At 48.4% G+C, this 16047-nt stretch overlaps 1 protein-coding gene across 1 annotated transcript in view; it reads right to left on the bottom strand.

Annotated features, from left to right (window-relative positions):
* Positions 1-12793: 12793 nt before the first annotated feature.
* Positions 12794-16047, bottom strand: part of CAPN14 (calpain 14) — a 69942-nt gene continuing 66688 nt past the window's right edge. Inside the window, exon 22 of the mRNA XM_053201044.1 lies at positions 12794-15758. Coding sequence (XP_053057019.1) covers positions 15679-15758 — 80 coding nt within the window. The 3' untranslated portion in view covers positions 12794-15678. The remainder of the gene's footprint in view (positions 15759-16047) is intronic.

The raw sequence follows: 16047 nt of genomic DNA, 5'->3' as shown, positions 1-16047 counted from the left end.
TTTAAATTTCTTCTCTAATTGCCTGGTTGACCCATTCATTCTTGAGTAGGGTGTTCTTTAACCTCCATGCTTTTGGAGGTTTTCCAGACTTTTTCCTGTGGTTGATTTCAAGCTTCATAGCACTATGGTCTGAAAGTATGCATGGTGTGATCTCAATTCTTGTATACTTATGAAGGGCTGTTTCGTGACCCAGTATGTGATCTATATGGAGAATGTTCCATGTGCACTCGAGAGAAAAGTATATTCTGTTGCTTTGGGATGCAGAGTTCTAAATATATCTTTCAAGTCCATCTGATCCAATGTATCATTCAGGGCCCTTGTTTCTTTATTGACTGTGTGTCTAGATGATCTATCCATTTCTGTAAGTGGAGTGTTAAAGCCCCCTGCAGTTACCACATTCTTATCAATAAGGTTGCTTATGTTTGTGAGTAATTGTTTTATATATTTGGAGGCTCCTGTATTCGGCACATACACATTTCTAATTGTTAGCTCTTCCTGATGGATAGACCCTGTGATTATTATATAATGGCCTTCTTCATCTCTTGTTACAGCCTTTAATTTAAAGTCTAGTTTGTCTGATATAAGTATGGCTACTCCAGCTTTCTTTTGACTTCCAGTGGCATGATAAATAGTTCTCCATCCCCTCACTCTCAGTCGGAAGGTGTCCTCAGGTCTAAAATGAGTCTCTTGTAGACAGCAAATAGATGGGTCTTGTTTCTTTATCCATTCTGATACCCTATGTCTTTTGGTTGGCGCATTGAGTCCATTTACATTCAGTGTTATTATAGAATGATATGGGTTTAGAGTCATTGTGATGTCCGTAGGTTTCATGCTTGTAGCGATGTCTCTGGTACTTTGTCTCACAGGATCCCCCTTAGGATCTCTTGTAGGGCTGGTTTAGTGGTGACGAATTCCTTCAGTTTTTGTTTGTTTGGGAAGACCTTTATCTCTCCTTCTATTCTAAATGACAGACTTGCTGGACAAAGGATTCTCGGCTGCATATTTTTTCTGTTCATCACATGGAAGATCTCCTGCCATTCCTTTCTGGCCTGCCAAGTTTCAGTAGAGAGATCGGCCACGAGTCTTATAGGTCTCCCTTTATATGTTAGAGCACGTTTATCTCTAGCTGCTTTCAGAATTTTCTCTTTATCCTTGTATTTTTCCAGTTTCACTATGATATGTCGTGCAGAAGATCGATTCAAGTTACGTCTGAAGGGAGTTCTCTGTGCCTCTTGGATTTCAATGCCTTTTTCCTTCCCAGATCCGGGAAGTTCTCAGCTATTATTTCTTCAAGCACACCTTCAGCACCTTTCCCTCTCTCTTCCTCTTCTGGAATACCAATTATGCGTATATTATTTCTCTTTAGTGCATCACTTAGTTCTCTAATTTCCCCCTCATACTCCTGGATTTTTTTTATCTCTCTTTTTCTCAGCTTCTTCTTTTTCCATAATTTTATCTTCTAGTTCCCCTATTCTCTCCTCTGCCTCTTCAATCCGAGCCGTAGTTGTCTCCATTTTATTTTGCAGCTCATTGATAGCATTTTTTAGCTCCTCCTGGCTGTTCCTTAATCCCTTGATCTCTGTAGCAAGAGATTCTCTGCTGTCCTTTATACTGTTTTCAAGCCCAGTAATTAATTTTATGACTATTATTCTAAATTCACTTTCTGTTATATTGTTGAAATCATTTTTGATCAGTTAATTAGCTGTTGTTATTTCCTGGACGTTTTTCTGAGGGGAATTCTTCCGTTTCATTTTGGATAGTCCCTGGAGTGGTGCGGGACTGCGGGGCATTTCCCCTGTGCTGTCTTGAATAACTTGCGTTGGTGGGCAGGGCCGCAGTCAGACTTGATGTCTGTCCCCAGCCCACCACTGGGACCACAGTCAGACTGGTGTGTGCCTTCTCTTCTGCCCTCCTAGGGGTGGGACTCACTTTGGGGTGGCGTGGCCCATCTGGGCTACTTGCACACTGCCAGGCTTGTGGTGCTGCGGATCTGGCATATTAGCTGAGGTGGATCGGCAAGGTGCACAGCGGTGGGAGGGGTAGGCTCAGCTCATTTTTCCTTCGGAGATCTGGAGATCCGCTTCGGGAGGGGCCCTGTGGCAGCGGGAGGGAGTCAGACCCTCTGCAGGAGGGATGGATCCGCAGAAGCACAGCGTTGGGTGTTTGCAAGGTGTAAGCAAGTTCCCTGGCAGGAACTGGTTCCCTTTGGGATTTTGGCTGGGGGATAGGCGAGAGAGATGGCGCTGGCGAGCGCCTTTGTTCCCCGCCAAGCTGAGCTCTGTCGTCCGGGGCTCAACAACTCTCCCTCCCGTTGTCCTCCAGCCCTCCTGTTCTCCGAGCAGAGCTGTTAGCTTATACCTTCCAGATGTCAAGTCCGGCTTGCTGTCGGAACACACTCCGTCCAGCCCCTCCGCTTTTGCCAGCCAGACTCGGGGACTCTGCTTGGCCGGCGGGCCGCCCCTCCGCCCCTCCGCCCCGGCTCCCTCCAGCCAGTCTGTGTAGCGTGCTCGGCCTCGCCGCCCTTCCTACCCTCTTCCGTGGGCCTCTCGTCTGCGCTTGGCTCAGGAGATTCCGTTCTGCTAATCCTCTGGCGGTTTTCTGGGTTATTTAGGCAGGTGTAGGTGGAATCTAAGTGATCAGCAGGACGTGCGGTGAGCCCAATGTCCTACTACACCGCCATCTTCCCAGGATTCCTGGACTCTACTTCCTCGTTGCAACTTGGGCAAGTCATTTAGCTTAGCAGTTCCCCAAGTAGAGTTTGTGGGTCCTTCCAGGGCCCAGATGAGTCAAACTGTATAAATAAAAGTGCCAAACTGTTTTTGTCCTTGCAGGTTGTGTCGACCTTTACACCACTGGTGCAGAAGCAACGGCGGGTAAGCTGCAGACGCTCTGAGACGAATCTGCCTGGTTGTAACTGGACTGCACACTCTCATCGTGTTCCTCCCCACCACACACTCACAGTTAAAAAAGAAGAAAAAATGCCAATTTCATTTAAGGTCTTAGATGAAGCAGTAAAAATGACTCATTTTATTAAATCTTAACTCTTGAACTCATGCGTTTTCAGTATTTTGGGTGAGGAAAGTGCACCTAAAGGGAGTTTAGCAGCAGAAACCCCTGGTGAGAACCTTCCCATGAACAGCTTTCCCTGGTGCCCCAGATGGCAGATTTCCAGCATGTTCCAGCAGTTCAGATTTCCATAGGTTCAGCCATATGGTACCACAGTGACTTCTCTGCCATTCATGAGCCACAGATGTGCCCTCTTCATTGAAGTCTGAATCAGCTCTGAGTTGGGGGAAAGGGGCTCTCCCTTGGCCACCCTATCGCAGTCCCAGGGAGGGCACATGACTCTGTCCCCACTCATGGCACATTATTTCGCCCTCTCATTATGTTTTATCACCCAATCTCTCCTTACTCCAATCCCCTGTTAACGGTTACAAAGTCTTTACATGAAGCTTTCTTGATCACCTTCCTGTGTATTTCTCTCTCCCACCTGGGCCCTGATGGAGCCTCCTACAATAAGACAGTTTCCTCCAAAGGACCATCCCCTAGAAAGGAAGCCTTGTGGTCAACAGCCCCCCAGTGCTAAGATCCAATGTAGTACAAAGGGGTTTTTAAAGCTCCTGCCCAGAAGGCCTGGTCTTACTGGTATGAGTCTGGGTGGAGAATGCCTTGTCTTGTCCACTGAGTGCCCTGTTCACTTCTTGGACTGCATCTATTACACATCTCACAAGACAGATGGAACAGAAATTCCTTTCTGGCTGAGTCCTGAGAAGCACCTGTAAAGCCCCTATTAGCCCCCTTCCTTCCCTGCCTCCCTCCTGATAGAGCATGGCCTGGGCAGGACAGCAAGGCTTGGGGCGGCCTCTTGTTCAGCCTGTCCCAGGATGCCCTGTCCTCATCATACTTTCAACCTGGCCTTTGTCTGGGTCTCTGAGACGTGAGGTGGGACAGGGTGGCCTCCTCGCCCCACCTGCCTCCCTGGAGCAGCTCATCCTCTAGCCGTGAGGGGTTGACAGCAGACCTGTCTGGAAAAGCACCTATCAGGGCCTTCTGGGGTTCCATGACTGGAGGAGAGAGAAGGCCCAGAAGGAGATAAATCATGAGAACCTACCACTTCCTGTGGACCTTGGGTAGGCCGCTTAATGTTCTCTGAACTTCCCATTTCTACCTCTGCCACTCTGTCCTCTGCTAAGCGACTAGAATGATCTCTCCAAAACACACTATATCCTGCCACAGCCACTGTCCCTCTCAGTCCTGTCCCTTGTTGTTCCTTCCACCTCTCTCCCGGGGTACCTCTTAGCATTCACACCCAGCACACGTCCTCCAGGAATGCTTCCAAGACTCCCATGTTAATCTGAGTTCCCCAGTGTGCTCCTCATGCTCTGTGCTGGGCTGACTTTCTAGCATTTTCCTCCAACCACCCTTCAACAACCTCCTTAAGAACAGGAGCTCCATTCTCATCCCTGGGCACTGGGATCTAGCCTAGCCTATTTTTTCTCACAAAAACTATATAAATAATAAATTCAAGTACATATGGTAAAGTAAAATAAAATAAAGGCCTATCTGTCTTCTCTGTGCTTGGGGTTGTTGAATAAACATAAGCTGTTACTAGAGCCTGGTCTAACTAACAAAGTAACCAAGACAGAGTTTGACTAAGCTTAAATCCCACAGCTAATATGTGGTGGTGGCTGGACTCTGACCCTTTTCTTTCCTCTTCACTTAGGACAAGGGGAGGGAGCGGCAGAGTCGCTGGGAAATGGTCCAGGGCTGTGGTCTTCAGCATTGCTCAGTGCCCTGCATGGGAGCCGGTCTGTGTGCTGAGGGCTGGTGGAGAGGGGGCACTGAGGGGCCACCCACCACACATGTAGACATAGCACCCACATCTCAGTAGCCAAGCTAGATACTTGGAAGCTCCCAGTTCTGCCCCCAGCCCCCACTTCCCTGCTCTGGCCCCGGGTGTCCCGGGGGGAATGACACTGTTGCAGAGGTAGACGCCAACCCCACTACCAGTGAGCCAGTCCACTCACCAAACAGACGGGCTCACAACCAGAGCAAGAGGCTCAGATCACGTGGTCAACTGGATCAACTTAAAACACAGTGGAAAGCAAGAGGGGAGAGAGGGGGGTAGTTAACACACTTAAAATGCCGTGGGAGAGGGTGAAAGGACTACCCTACTGAATCCTGGGTTGCACAATGCCCATGTGTCTGTACCTCTGCCACATCAGCCCTTTCCACTGATGGTGTGGTCACAGCACCAGAGTGGAGGCTTGAGCAAGGAGCCCAAAGGACAGAAGGGGCTGGAGCCCAGCTGCACAGGGGCTCCGTCAGAGAGACAAGGGAGGGAGGGATGGCCAGCCACAACTGTAGCTCACCAGTTAGTCAGCTGGGAGGCGTGGCTCTCTCTACCTGCACCTCCGGGGCTGAGAATGGGACTGTATGGGTGGCACCGATGGGCGGCTGATTGGACATGGACAGCCTTGTATGTTGGGTCTGTTGTATGTTGGACTTTTCCCGAGTGTTTGGTGCTTCCTATGCCTCATGTATATTCAGTGAGTCATGAATATTCTGTGTCTGCTCAGCTCCTTCCTCCCTTCCTGTGTTTACACACATGCTTCCCCTCATCTGCATCTAACCTGTCTCTCAAGCCGTCTGCTTCTACACTTGCTTTGATGTATCCTCATTAGTTGGTTTCTCTTATTTTTGAGAGCAGAATCAAATATTCTCAAATAATCCAGCAAAGGCACATAATGCCAAGTCTGTTCCTCGAACTGGGACCCCCAGCTGGGTGCAAAACCCCTACTTTACTGGGTGCAAAGCTCTCTCACACTGAAAATCTTATCTGATCTTTGCCATGGTCCTGTGAGGCAGGAGTTACCAATAAATCAGAAGATGAGCACACCAATATCTGGAAAGTGACATGACTTTCCCAAGACCACACAATCACACAGCCCATAGGTGGCCAAGGGGATGTAAGCTCAAGACCTCTGGCTTCTGGTCAAGTATGTTTCCAATTTCACCAGCACCTCCCCCCACAAGATCAATCATTTCTACCCCCTGGAAGACCCCACCTTTCACAGCAGACCTCACAGAATTCAGACCTCTCTTCGCAACTCCCGAGCCTCACAGCCTAGCCCAGCCTGATCTGAAGCCACCATCATTCCTGGAAGCCTGAGTGGAGTGTGCGTGCACACACACACACACACGAAAAGGATAGGGAACAGTGCACAGGCCTGAGCAACAATCTCACAGGAGCACTTCTAGGTGATGCCTGCAAAGCTAACTGCATATTACAACCTCCTAGAGTCCACAGAAAGCCTGGCTGCAGCCCACTCCTTCCAGAAGTTCCTCCACTCATGAAGAAACGGTCGTAGTTTGAGGGAAGGAATGTCTGCACCCCAAGAACAGCATGGTTCTCTCAGCGCTAAACCTCAGGCCAAAGGCACTCTAACGATCTCCGATTTCTCCCTTCTCAAGGAAGCCGAAGACCAGGAAAAGAATGTTCTTCGTGAGTTAAACATCTGAGCTGCACCCAGGGAACCCCCAACCACATTCAGTGGGAATGAGGGTTAGCACACAGGCCAGCCTTGCTGAGGGGTCTGAACCAGGCCCACGTCCCCTAGTGTGTGTGGTGCCGAGGGGTGAAAGGTCACAGGAGGCAGCCTGGGGGTCCGTCCATTCAGCCTGAGCCCGTGCTGCTGCCAGCTGTGTGGCCTCCGCGGGGCTGCCTCCCACCGTTACTGTTGATGAACAAATTGGCCCGAGAGCTGTGGGAGTGTGAGCTTGGTGAAGCTCCCTGTTGGGGGAGCCTTGATGCGAGGCCAATGCGAAGCCAACACAAAGACAACGATCATTTCGATCCTTTGATTCGGCCAAAACGAAAACGAATCCGGGAACGGGATCTTTTGTACAAAAGCTTTCCAAGACGTGTTTTCCGAACAGAATCGCAGCTTGGGTCTCAGGCATCAAGGGCCTTGTGGCCTCTGGTTTGCTCTGGCTCAGAAACCATTTAGCTTCCCCTTAGCCGAGAGGGCACAGCACAGGCCTGGCTCTGTGCTAAGCAGTTTAAGTATGCGATCACATGTGATCCACGGAGCACCCTCTGGACTGTGGATATGAGCCCTGGTGACTCATCAGAGTAACTTACACCAGTCAGTGGTGGAGCCCGACTCAAGTACGCATCCTTTTTGTTTTTTTTAAGGCCAGCCTGGGCTCTTGCAAATTTGCTAAGTCCAGCCAGAGGCAGATTTAGAAATGATACAATACAATCTCCTCTAACTGCACACATGACTTAAAAAAAAAAAAAAAGTTGAATTGAGAAATTAGGGAATTCATCTGCAGCCCATGAATAGCTGGTCAGGGAAACAAAACAACACCCAGACTCCCTGATAAGGTGAGGCCTGAGCCTTCCGCCTGCACCCCCAGACCCCCCGACTCCCCTGTGTTGGGCTGTACAACTTCTGGTCTCTTTCTCTGGCAAGCCAGAGAAGCTGAGCACACTGAGGACAGAGATGATGACTTACCAAGCTGGCCTCCCCTCGGGCTGGGTCTGACCCCGGGCCAGCCACCTCCTGCTCACAAAGCTTCCACCCTCACTTGTAACCTGAAAGCAAAAGGCTCTGGAACTTGACCCAGCTGGTTAATGCTTCTGGGAGGGTGAATTCTGAATTTGTAAAAGAAAATGATGTCCAAGTCCGCAGGATGTCAAAATAAGAAGAACGTCCCCAGGATGTCAAAATAAGAACGTCTTCAGAAGAATGTCTCTTCAAAATAAGAGAAGTCCCCAGAATGTCAAAGCCTGATGAGACTTTCAACAGTTGTTTGACCTGCCCCTGGGACCAGGGCACGGCACAGGACATCAGAGTAAACTGTACCTTAAGCCATATCAGAGGGGCCCTTTTACAGGTAGAGGAAAATCGTGTTTCTTTAAGCAACCCTTATACGCTACCATCTTTTGGTTAGCATCTCAAATACATCCTGAATTTTCAAGGACAGGATTCACCTGAATTACTTCAAAAATTGTTCATCCATTCAGTAAATCCCAAACATGAGCTAAGCATTAAGTGAGGTGCTAAGCTAGGTCCTGCGGTACCTGGTTGAGCGGCCTGGACGCGGTTGAATCTCCCAAGGAGCTGCGTTCACAATGGTTTAAAATGCTTTTGCTTTTTCAGAAACAAAAAAGCTATACATTATTTAGGGGACAGTATTTGTAAAACAAAGTACAGGGCATCCATGAAAAACTAAGCAGAAAAAAAACGGAAAGGAAAGTGAGTTCCATGGGACTGAAGCTGGTCTTTTGAACCGAGTCGTGCTGGCGGGGCACTGAAGCAGCCCAGTTTCCCAAGCTGGAGACTGAAGGTATCACTTGCCCGCACCGCGAAGGAGCCCTTGCGTGGGGACAGAGCGCCATCTAGTGCTGGTGTGGCCTCAGCACATGCCACAAACGGGGGAAGTCAGGCGCCTGCCTCCAGGTAAATCAGGTGGAGCTCACACGGGCACTGACAAATGCCAGAAGAGCTGGCCTGTTACCTCTCGATACTGTGAGGTGAGTGTTGTTGTCACCATTTTATCAGTGACGCTGCGGGGATTCAGAAAGATGAAGTCATTTCACCAAGGTCCCATGAAGTAAGGCAGGGATTTGAACTCGGTTCTTCTGACTCCCAGGTCATTGCACCCTGTTGACTTCCTAGCTTTGCTGGGGGACAGGAAGGGCCTGAGCATCTCAGGATGAGGCTTGAAGTTCTTGAGTGATGCCTCAGCCCCGCAGGAGAGGACCCGGATGCCATGACAGAGCTTGCATGGGCCTGGCCACCGCCTGCCTGTGCCACCTGGGCCCACGCTGCTCCCTCAAACAGAGCTGAGCCCTGGCTCCTCCGCCCCACCGGCTGCGTCCCTGACATTCCATTCCATTCTGCACTTTCCTCACTTCTGGGTCTTTTACCTCCCTGCCCCATGCAGTACATTCCATCAGGAACCTTGTCTTTCTGCCCTCAGTGTCTAATCTGGTGCTTCTTTACTAAGCATCATCTGCCAAGAAGGCTCGCCCCACCCGTCCCAGTGCCAGGCCACCTGTCAGTCATCTGCTGCTCCAGCAGACGGCCACCCTGGTCCCCGGTGCCTAGCATGGTGCCTGATCCATGGTAGGAGGCTGACCAGGGTCTTCCGACAGGTGGATGAATGTCTGGCTGGATGGCTGGATGGACAAATGGATGAGACGAGAGCTCACTACCCAACTGGCCTCACCACTCGCTGACCAGCCAAGTTAGCCGATGAGCCCGTCAGGACAGAGCATCATGGTGAGGACAGAAGTCTAAGGGCGACTGGCTTCATCCTGGACTGTGGACTCGCCACGCCTTCTCACAATTAGGTCAGTTCTAGATCACACCTGAATTGCCCAGCGGAGTGTCTGGAGTAGGTGCTGGCAAGTATACGGTCTCATGGAAGACAATCCCAGAAGTTGCCTGGTCAGTGGTCCAGAAAACCCCCAGCTGGCAACCTGGGCTCTGATGCGGAAACTTCTCTGCTCCCAAGGTTGCAGGCGAGCAGAGGGCAGTGTCCTTGTCTGCTTGACTTCAGAGGAGCCTTAATAATGAGACGGTCACTTTCTCAGAGGTCCCTAGAGCTGAGTGCCTGACGTTGGAGAGTGGGGCAGTCCTCCTGAGGCCACACTTCAAATGGCTTGAACAAACAAATGGCTTGAAATGTTCAGAGCGGGGACGTGGAGGGAGAAGAGGAAAGTGGAAATGGACTACGAAATCTTGGGTGTTTCCAAAGAGCTGTCACTACGAGGGAGACGATTGATTTATTGAGTGCCCATAGTACATTGGCACTATTTCATATTCATAATGAGCCAGTGATGTAGACATTCTGGGCTCCATTTTACAAAGGGGTAAATTAAGGCCCAGCTAGAATGCTCCTTCCCAACCTCTCTTCACTTTCATTCCTGTTGGGTTTTGTACCCCTGAGTCCTCAGAGCCCTGGAAAAGAGACAGTACTCAGGACATGAGGTCAGCGGCCCCAGATGGACGTCTTTCCAAAGCTCCCTGAGAGCCCAACACACAGCCTGCTTCTCCACTAAGCCCGGCACAGCTGGCCCACTTTGGCCTACCCCTGACCCGTGCAACTCATTTCCTCCTTTTTTCCCATTATAAACATAAATGCATATATTTCATTGGGGAAACATCAGATTGAGAATCCCAGAGGCTCAAATCATTTCTCTAACCCAGCGTGACGGTGGCAAGAAAGAAGTGCTATTTACAGTCAGCTCCCGACTGCCCTGCCCCAGGCTCCAACTGGAATCTAGAAGGTTCTCTTTGGTGGCTGAGTTTTTATACAAAACATGAGAGACAGAAAAGAGAAAAAACACGGATAAAGAAAGGGCAGGTATTTTAAGTCCCCTCTTGTAAATGTCCTTTTCTTTCACCAGGTAGGGTCCTTTTCTTCTTTTTTTTTCCTGGAGATTTTAAAAGCTTGCACAAGTGCTCATCCCAGTGTTTTCTGCCTGTTTATGCTGGATGGGTGGACAACCCCACCTTCTGGACTCCCTGACCTCACCTGTCTTGGCACCTGAGGACCGATTCCTTGTTCTTCCTTCATTGGGCTTCTGGTATGCATGCTTGCTGCTTATCTGGGTCATGATAAAACTTTTGGCTTTTGACTTACGGGAAATAGAGATGTCCACCTGTCAGACCTTCAACCTGGCTTCATTCTGACCCTTGTGCAGTGTATCCTGTCCCAGATCTTTACTTACCCCACATGCCCTGGAGTAACAGAGGATGGGGAAGAGATATTTGGGGGGAGAAATGGCTCTGCTCCTGGTCTCCAGTACTCAGCTTTGGGGGACATTGGAAGGAATAGAGGAGGAGGTCAGCAGGGCATAAGGCATCTCTGAGTTGCCACAATGACAGCTTCAGATGAGTGAGGATAACACATGAGTGACATAGGAGGGCAGTTCAGACCATCAAGAAGCTAGAAGGGAGATTCTATCAGGCTTAACTAACTTAGATAATAAATACCATCTGCACCACACCATCACACTGTAGCCCAAGTGTCATGAACGAGATGATAGTATCACGTTCCCAACCCCCAAAATCTTCCAAATTTCCTTCATGGGACCAAAGCAATAGCTGTTTAATTAAAACAAACATTTACAATAGCAGAATCTAAAGACAGAGATACTGACAAATAAATAAACATAAAAATCTTGGCTATAATACATGATCATCATTTATAAAATTGGTAATATCTCATGTACCTGGAACTTTATGGAAAGCCATTTCACATTTCATCATTTGGAATCAATAAAGGTTTTTCTAAGTAAAATTCTTTTATACTTCCTAAGCCTGGCTTAGAAAGTGTTTGCTCCTGCTAAGGGTCCATTTATCTGACCGTCAAGTTTCCTTTTGTTCTGCCAATGGGCACCCTTTTATCCCATCATTCAGCTTCCTCCTTTAGTTTTTTATGGGCTTGGAAACCAGACGGTCATGTTTATTAGACAGTTTGAAAATCGAGAATAAATAGGATTTTAATGAGTGGCTCTGTGTTGCTAACCTATGTGTAAAATGTATGGGCTTTGGGAAATGGCTATTATTCTGGTTTTCTTCCAGGTTCTGGTTTGGTTGGGATGCTGTTAAAGTGAGGCGGCATGGTAGTGCAAAAAATCAAGTATACCCACCAGCCACTGATTAACTCTATGATATAGCATGGATTTGTTGTTCTTCTTTAAACTAGCACAGAGGGATGCCTGGGTGGCTCAGTCAGTGACGTGTCTGCCTTCAGCTCAGTTCATGATCTCATGGCTTGTGAGTTTAAGTCCCACATGGGGCTCTCTGCTGTCCATGCAGAGCCCACCTCAGATCCTCTGTTCCCCTCTCTGTCTTTCTCTCTCTCTTCAAAATAAATAAAAACTTAAAAAAATAAAAATAAAGTAGGTACGGAGAGGGTATGGAGAATTATTTGAAATGGATAGTCCATAGGTCAAGTAAACAGATTGACACTTGTTACATGCAGGGAGCCCTTTGAGAATTCAGGTGTTTTAAATCCATTGGTTCCCACCTACCAACCCCCCCACCCCGCCCTCCGCCACCCAATTCAATCATCTGGAGATATGGTAGCAGAAGACCATCCAGTGACCTCAAATGCCAGAGCCAGCCCAACCCACCTGGACTCTGCCAAGCCTCTCATATTCTGTGTTCTTAAAAGCTCAATATAGCCCCACCCCACCTCCACACAATTGAAATTTAGCCTATGCCTCCACCAATTTATAGATGCTGGTACAGTTGTTTAAGGACATATTAGTCCCTCTTCAGATCTTGAAACCTAGACTATTACTCCAAATGGGATATTTGGCTAAGGCTATTTAAAGTTAAGGCTATTTAAATTGGATAGCCATCATCTTCAACCGACCAAAATGTGATCGACAACAACATAAACTGTAAAAAGGCTTATCATTGAATTAGCAGTAAGTCTAGAGATAGATGATTCCAGAGTTGGTTGAGTAGCTCAATAAAGTCATCAGTGGCTCAGGTTCTTTCCATCCATCTGCTGTGCCAACTTCATGCATTGGATTTCATTCTCAGCCTTGTTGTAGCATAAGCCTTGAGAGCTGTTGTTATTTTCTCTCTTGTAATGCAAGGATCTGACTTAGGCTTTGGTTGACCAGGCATCTTGAATAAACACTTTACCAGCCATAGGACTAGATAGAGAGATCTTGGTTCATTTCTATAACTGACCATTTGAACCTCTTGTTTCTGTTTTACCCCCCTCTTCCCACTTTAAATTCCCACTCTTGGTTAAAATTCACCAACAGAGAATGAACCCATGAAACCCTGCCCACAACCCCAATAAAAGGAGAACCCCAGGCATTCTCTCCCTCTCTCTCTCTCTTCCCCTCACAACAACCTCACTGTGCAGCCCTAGGGGTGCTATGTAATTTCCAGGTCTTATAAGTAATAAATCTTTATTTTTTCAAAGTTAAAAAAATAATAAATTGGACAGCCATGGAGGCAGTATTGTTAAAGGTTGACATACCAACTCTGGAGTCAGATTTCTTAGACCACGTCAGCTGACATCCCTGCTGTGACAAGGTTGTGGCTGGAGAATGACAATTGGTCTTTACAAGTCCAAGGCAATCTTTGCTAACTCCTTTCCCTTTTTGCACACTGCCTATCCAAGGGGAAGGTCTGCAGAAAAGAAATCTTCCCAGCTGAGAAGGCGATGACTGGAGACACGGTCCTGAAGAACAGTAAATGGGCTGAATGTGGATTGGTTTCAGTCAAAGGCTACCTTTGAGCCACATGCAGAGTTCTCAGTGAAGGCAGACAGGGCTCCAGCCTTCTCAGGAGTACAGAGTCATCATCAGCCACTGAATATATTGGGGAAGCAAATTACGGTCAGTGCAGGCCCACCTGTGACATTCAGCTAAGGGTGCTTCATTTCTCTGTCACCAGACCCAGGAGGCTGACACAAGACTTAGGACCTCCTCCCCCTCATTCCTGGGAAGCCACAGAGACAGGACATTAATGGATGGTTTAGCCAGAGGGACCACACCATCTGGTAGTAAGTATAAATCAACCTGAAATATAATCAACCTTGACTTCTCATGGTGCCGGTGAATGATGATAACCAAGATACAGGCTGATTCTGTATTCAGTTCTCAATGCAATTTTCCGCCATGAATTCAACTTGGCATGCTCATGACAGCGGTGTGCAGGTGTGTGGACCAACTGGGTAGCAGAAATCCATTAGAGTCTATTCTACATGTTTACATTTAAGGTCCCATTTGTCTGACAGCTTTATGTGGTTGTGATGAACAGCCCCTCTAACTCACACAGAGAGAACCTTTGGAGAAACCACTCCCCAAGCCAATTACATCAAAATGGTGATACTGATGATGGTGGCGATGAAGATGATAATGTGAAGTTACCAATGGCGTCAGAGAAAACCTGCGTGAAATTCTAACAAGTTGGCTGCCACTCCCTGTAGGCCTCCTTGGATGGCCCTAAGGATCTCTTTCTCATGGAGCCAGAGGTGGTTACAGCTGAAGAGGGCCTTAGAGACCACCTAGCCCAACTCATTCATTTTACATGTGGGGAAGCTGAGGCCCAGATCTATTCAAGTTGATTTGCCTAGGGTCTCACAGCTAGTTACAGGAGTGCTGTGGGTTCTACCTGGGGCTCAGTCCAGTTCTCTTCCCGTGATGGCACATTGCATTGCTGGGGTCTGCTCAGGCTGTGGACTACCCTGTTTCATGATGTCCTGCTCTTCCAGCTCTGAGTCTGCACTATAGAAGCACTGCTTGGGATCTGGACATGAGCTTGGGGATTTGAGATGGAGATGGACCCAGAAGATTCTAACCATTGTCCCTCTAGCTGAATCTTACCTTCACACTCAGACATGGCCATGACTGAGGTGAGACACATGCTGAGGGTCCCAATATCTTGGGAAAATATTACATGAAATGGACATTTGAGGTCAAGAAAGAAACCTCAGCTTTTACTAGGACCTTTTTAAGCAGCCCAAATAGAAGATGTGTTTTTACAAAGAAAGAGCAGATGGTTTAATTCCAGATTCCAGTGTCTTTGCAGCAAACCCCACTTGGCACCACATCTGACACATAGCAGGTACACAGTAAATCCATGAGGTTTGAAGGATCGGGCAAGACAATCAGTGTCAGGCACAGATTTGTCCTCTCGGTTTATCGCCTCTTTCACTCAACAAACATTCGTGAAGCTCCTATTACATGCAAAGCACACTGTATGAAGTTCAAGAAGAGGACATCCAGACAGATCAGAATCCCTACCTTTATGGGGAAGGCTAAGCCAGCTGTTGAGAAAGATCTGACCCTGATCTTTCCAGACATCTTAAGCCAATTTTGTCATTCTTTATACTCTAGCCAGGACTGCACACAATGTTCCCTCTGGAGGAGGGAGCCTTTCCTACTCTCCACTCTGCCTCCCTGGCTCCTTCTGATCTTTAAGGTTTCAACTTCGATGTCACCTCCTCCAGAAAGGCCTCTGTGAAATGCCCTATTCAGACCAGATATCTTATTACTGTCTATGCTGGACTTCATTGCTGGCCTGGGTCTTCACCCCCCTCTGTGTCCGTGCCCTCTGCAAGTGACTTTGATGTTCCTCTCATCACAAGGAGAAGGCTCTTTCCCCAAGTGCTGGAAGTAGGCTTGGCCACATGACTTGCTTTGGACAACAGAATGAGTTGCAAGGCATGATGTGCCTGATCTCAGACACCCTGCGTGTTTAAGCTCACTTCCCTGTGCTTCTGCCATTGTCCTGAGACCATGAGACTAGCCTGGCCAGAGCTTCCTCAATGAAGGTACCCCAGAAAAGCCCCCCGTTCACCCACTGATCATGAGCCAGCCAGCTGAGATCCACTGACTTCCAGCCATGTGGCCGGGGAGCTCCATGAGTGTTGCTGTCACTGCTGAAGTTAGGTGGATTTGTCACATGGCATTATTGTAATCATAGTTATTGGGTCCCCTGAGTCAGTCTCCTGGTCCCTGCATAGGTGCCCAGCACAGAGTGAGTGCTTCATAAAGAGCTGGCAAATAGACAAATAGGTGTAGTCAAGGCAGGGCTACATCCCAAACTCAGTAGAATGAAGGACCCAGAACCCTGGTCCTTCACATGGACATGCCGTGACCACCTCTCTCTAAGATGAGGTGTGTCAACCCCACAGAGAAGGGCTTACCTCTGGCTTCTGGAGGTAGATCCCTTTGCCATCTTGGGTTAAGTTCTGAAAGGCATCTGTGAACATGCACCAGAAAGGAACACAGATGTGTCTGGAGACATTACAAACTGGTTCCTCCATCCATCCCCTCACCTGTAAACCTGGTTTTAGCCTGTGTGCAGCCATGTGTGCACTTTACAAGTGTAAGTGAACTGCCTCAGACCTTTGCCTCTGGGACAGGCAGGGTATACATGAGTTTGGAGCAACATAGCTGGGTTTCTTGGGTGCAGAGCCAGCGTGCCCCATAGCTCCTGGCCTATTGTTTCCGCCCTGGTAGCTGTCTTCTCTCCTGCTTGGACTGGGGGC

This window comes from Acinonyx jubatus, chromosome A3 (genome assembly GCF_027475565.1).
Source record: "Acinonyx jubatus isolate Ajub_Pintada_27869175 chromosome A3, VMU_Ajub_asm_v1.0, whole genome shotgun sequence".
NCBI classification, from domain to species: Eukaryota; Metazoa; Chordata; class Mammalia; order Carnivora; family Felidae; genus Acinonyx; species Acinonyx jubatus.
This window is presented reverse-complemented; position numbering and strand designations above follow the sequence as displayed.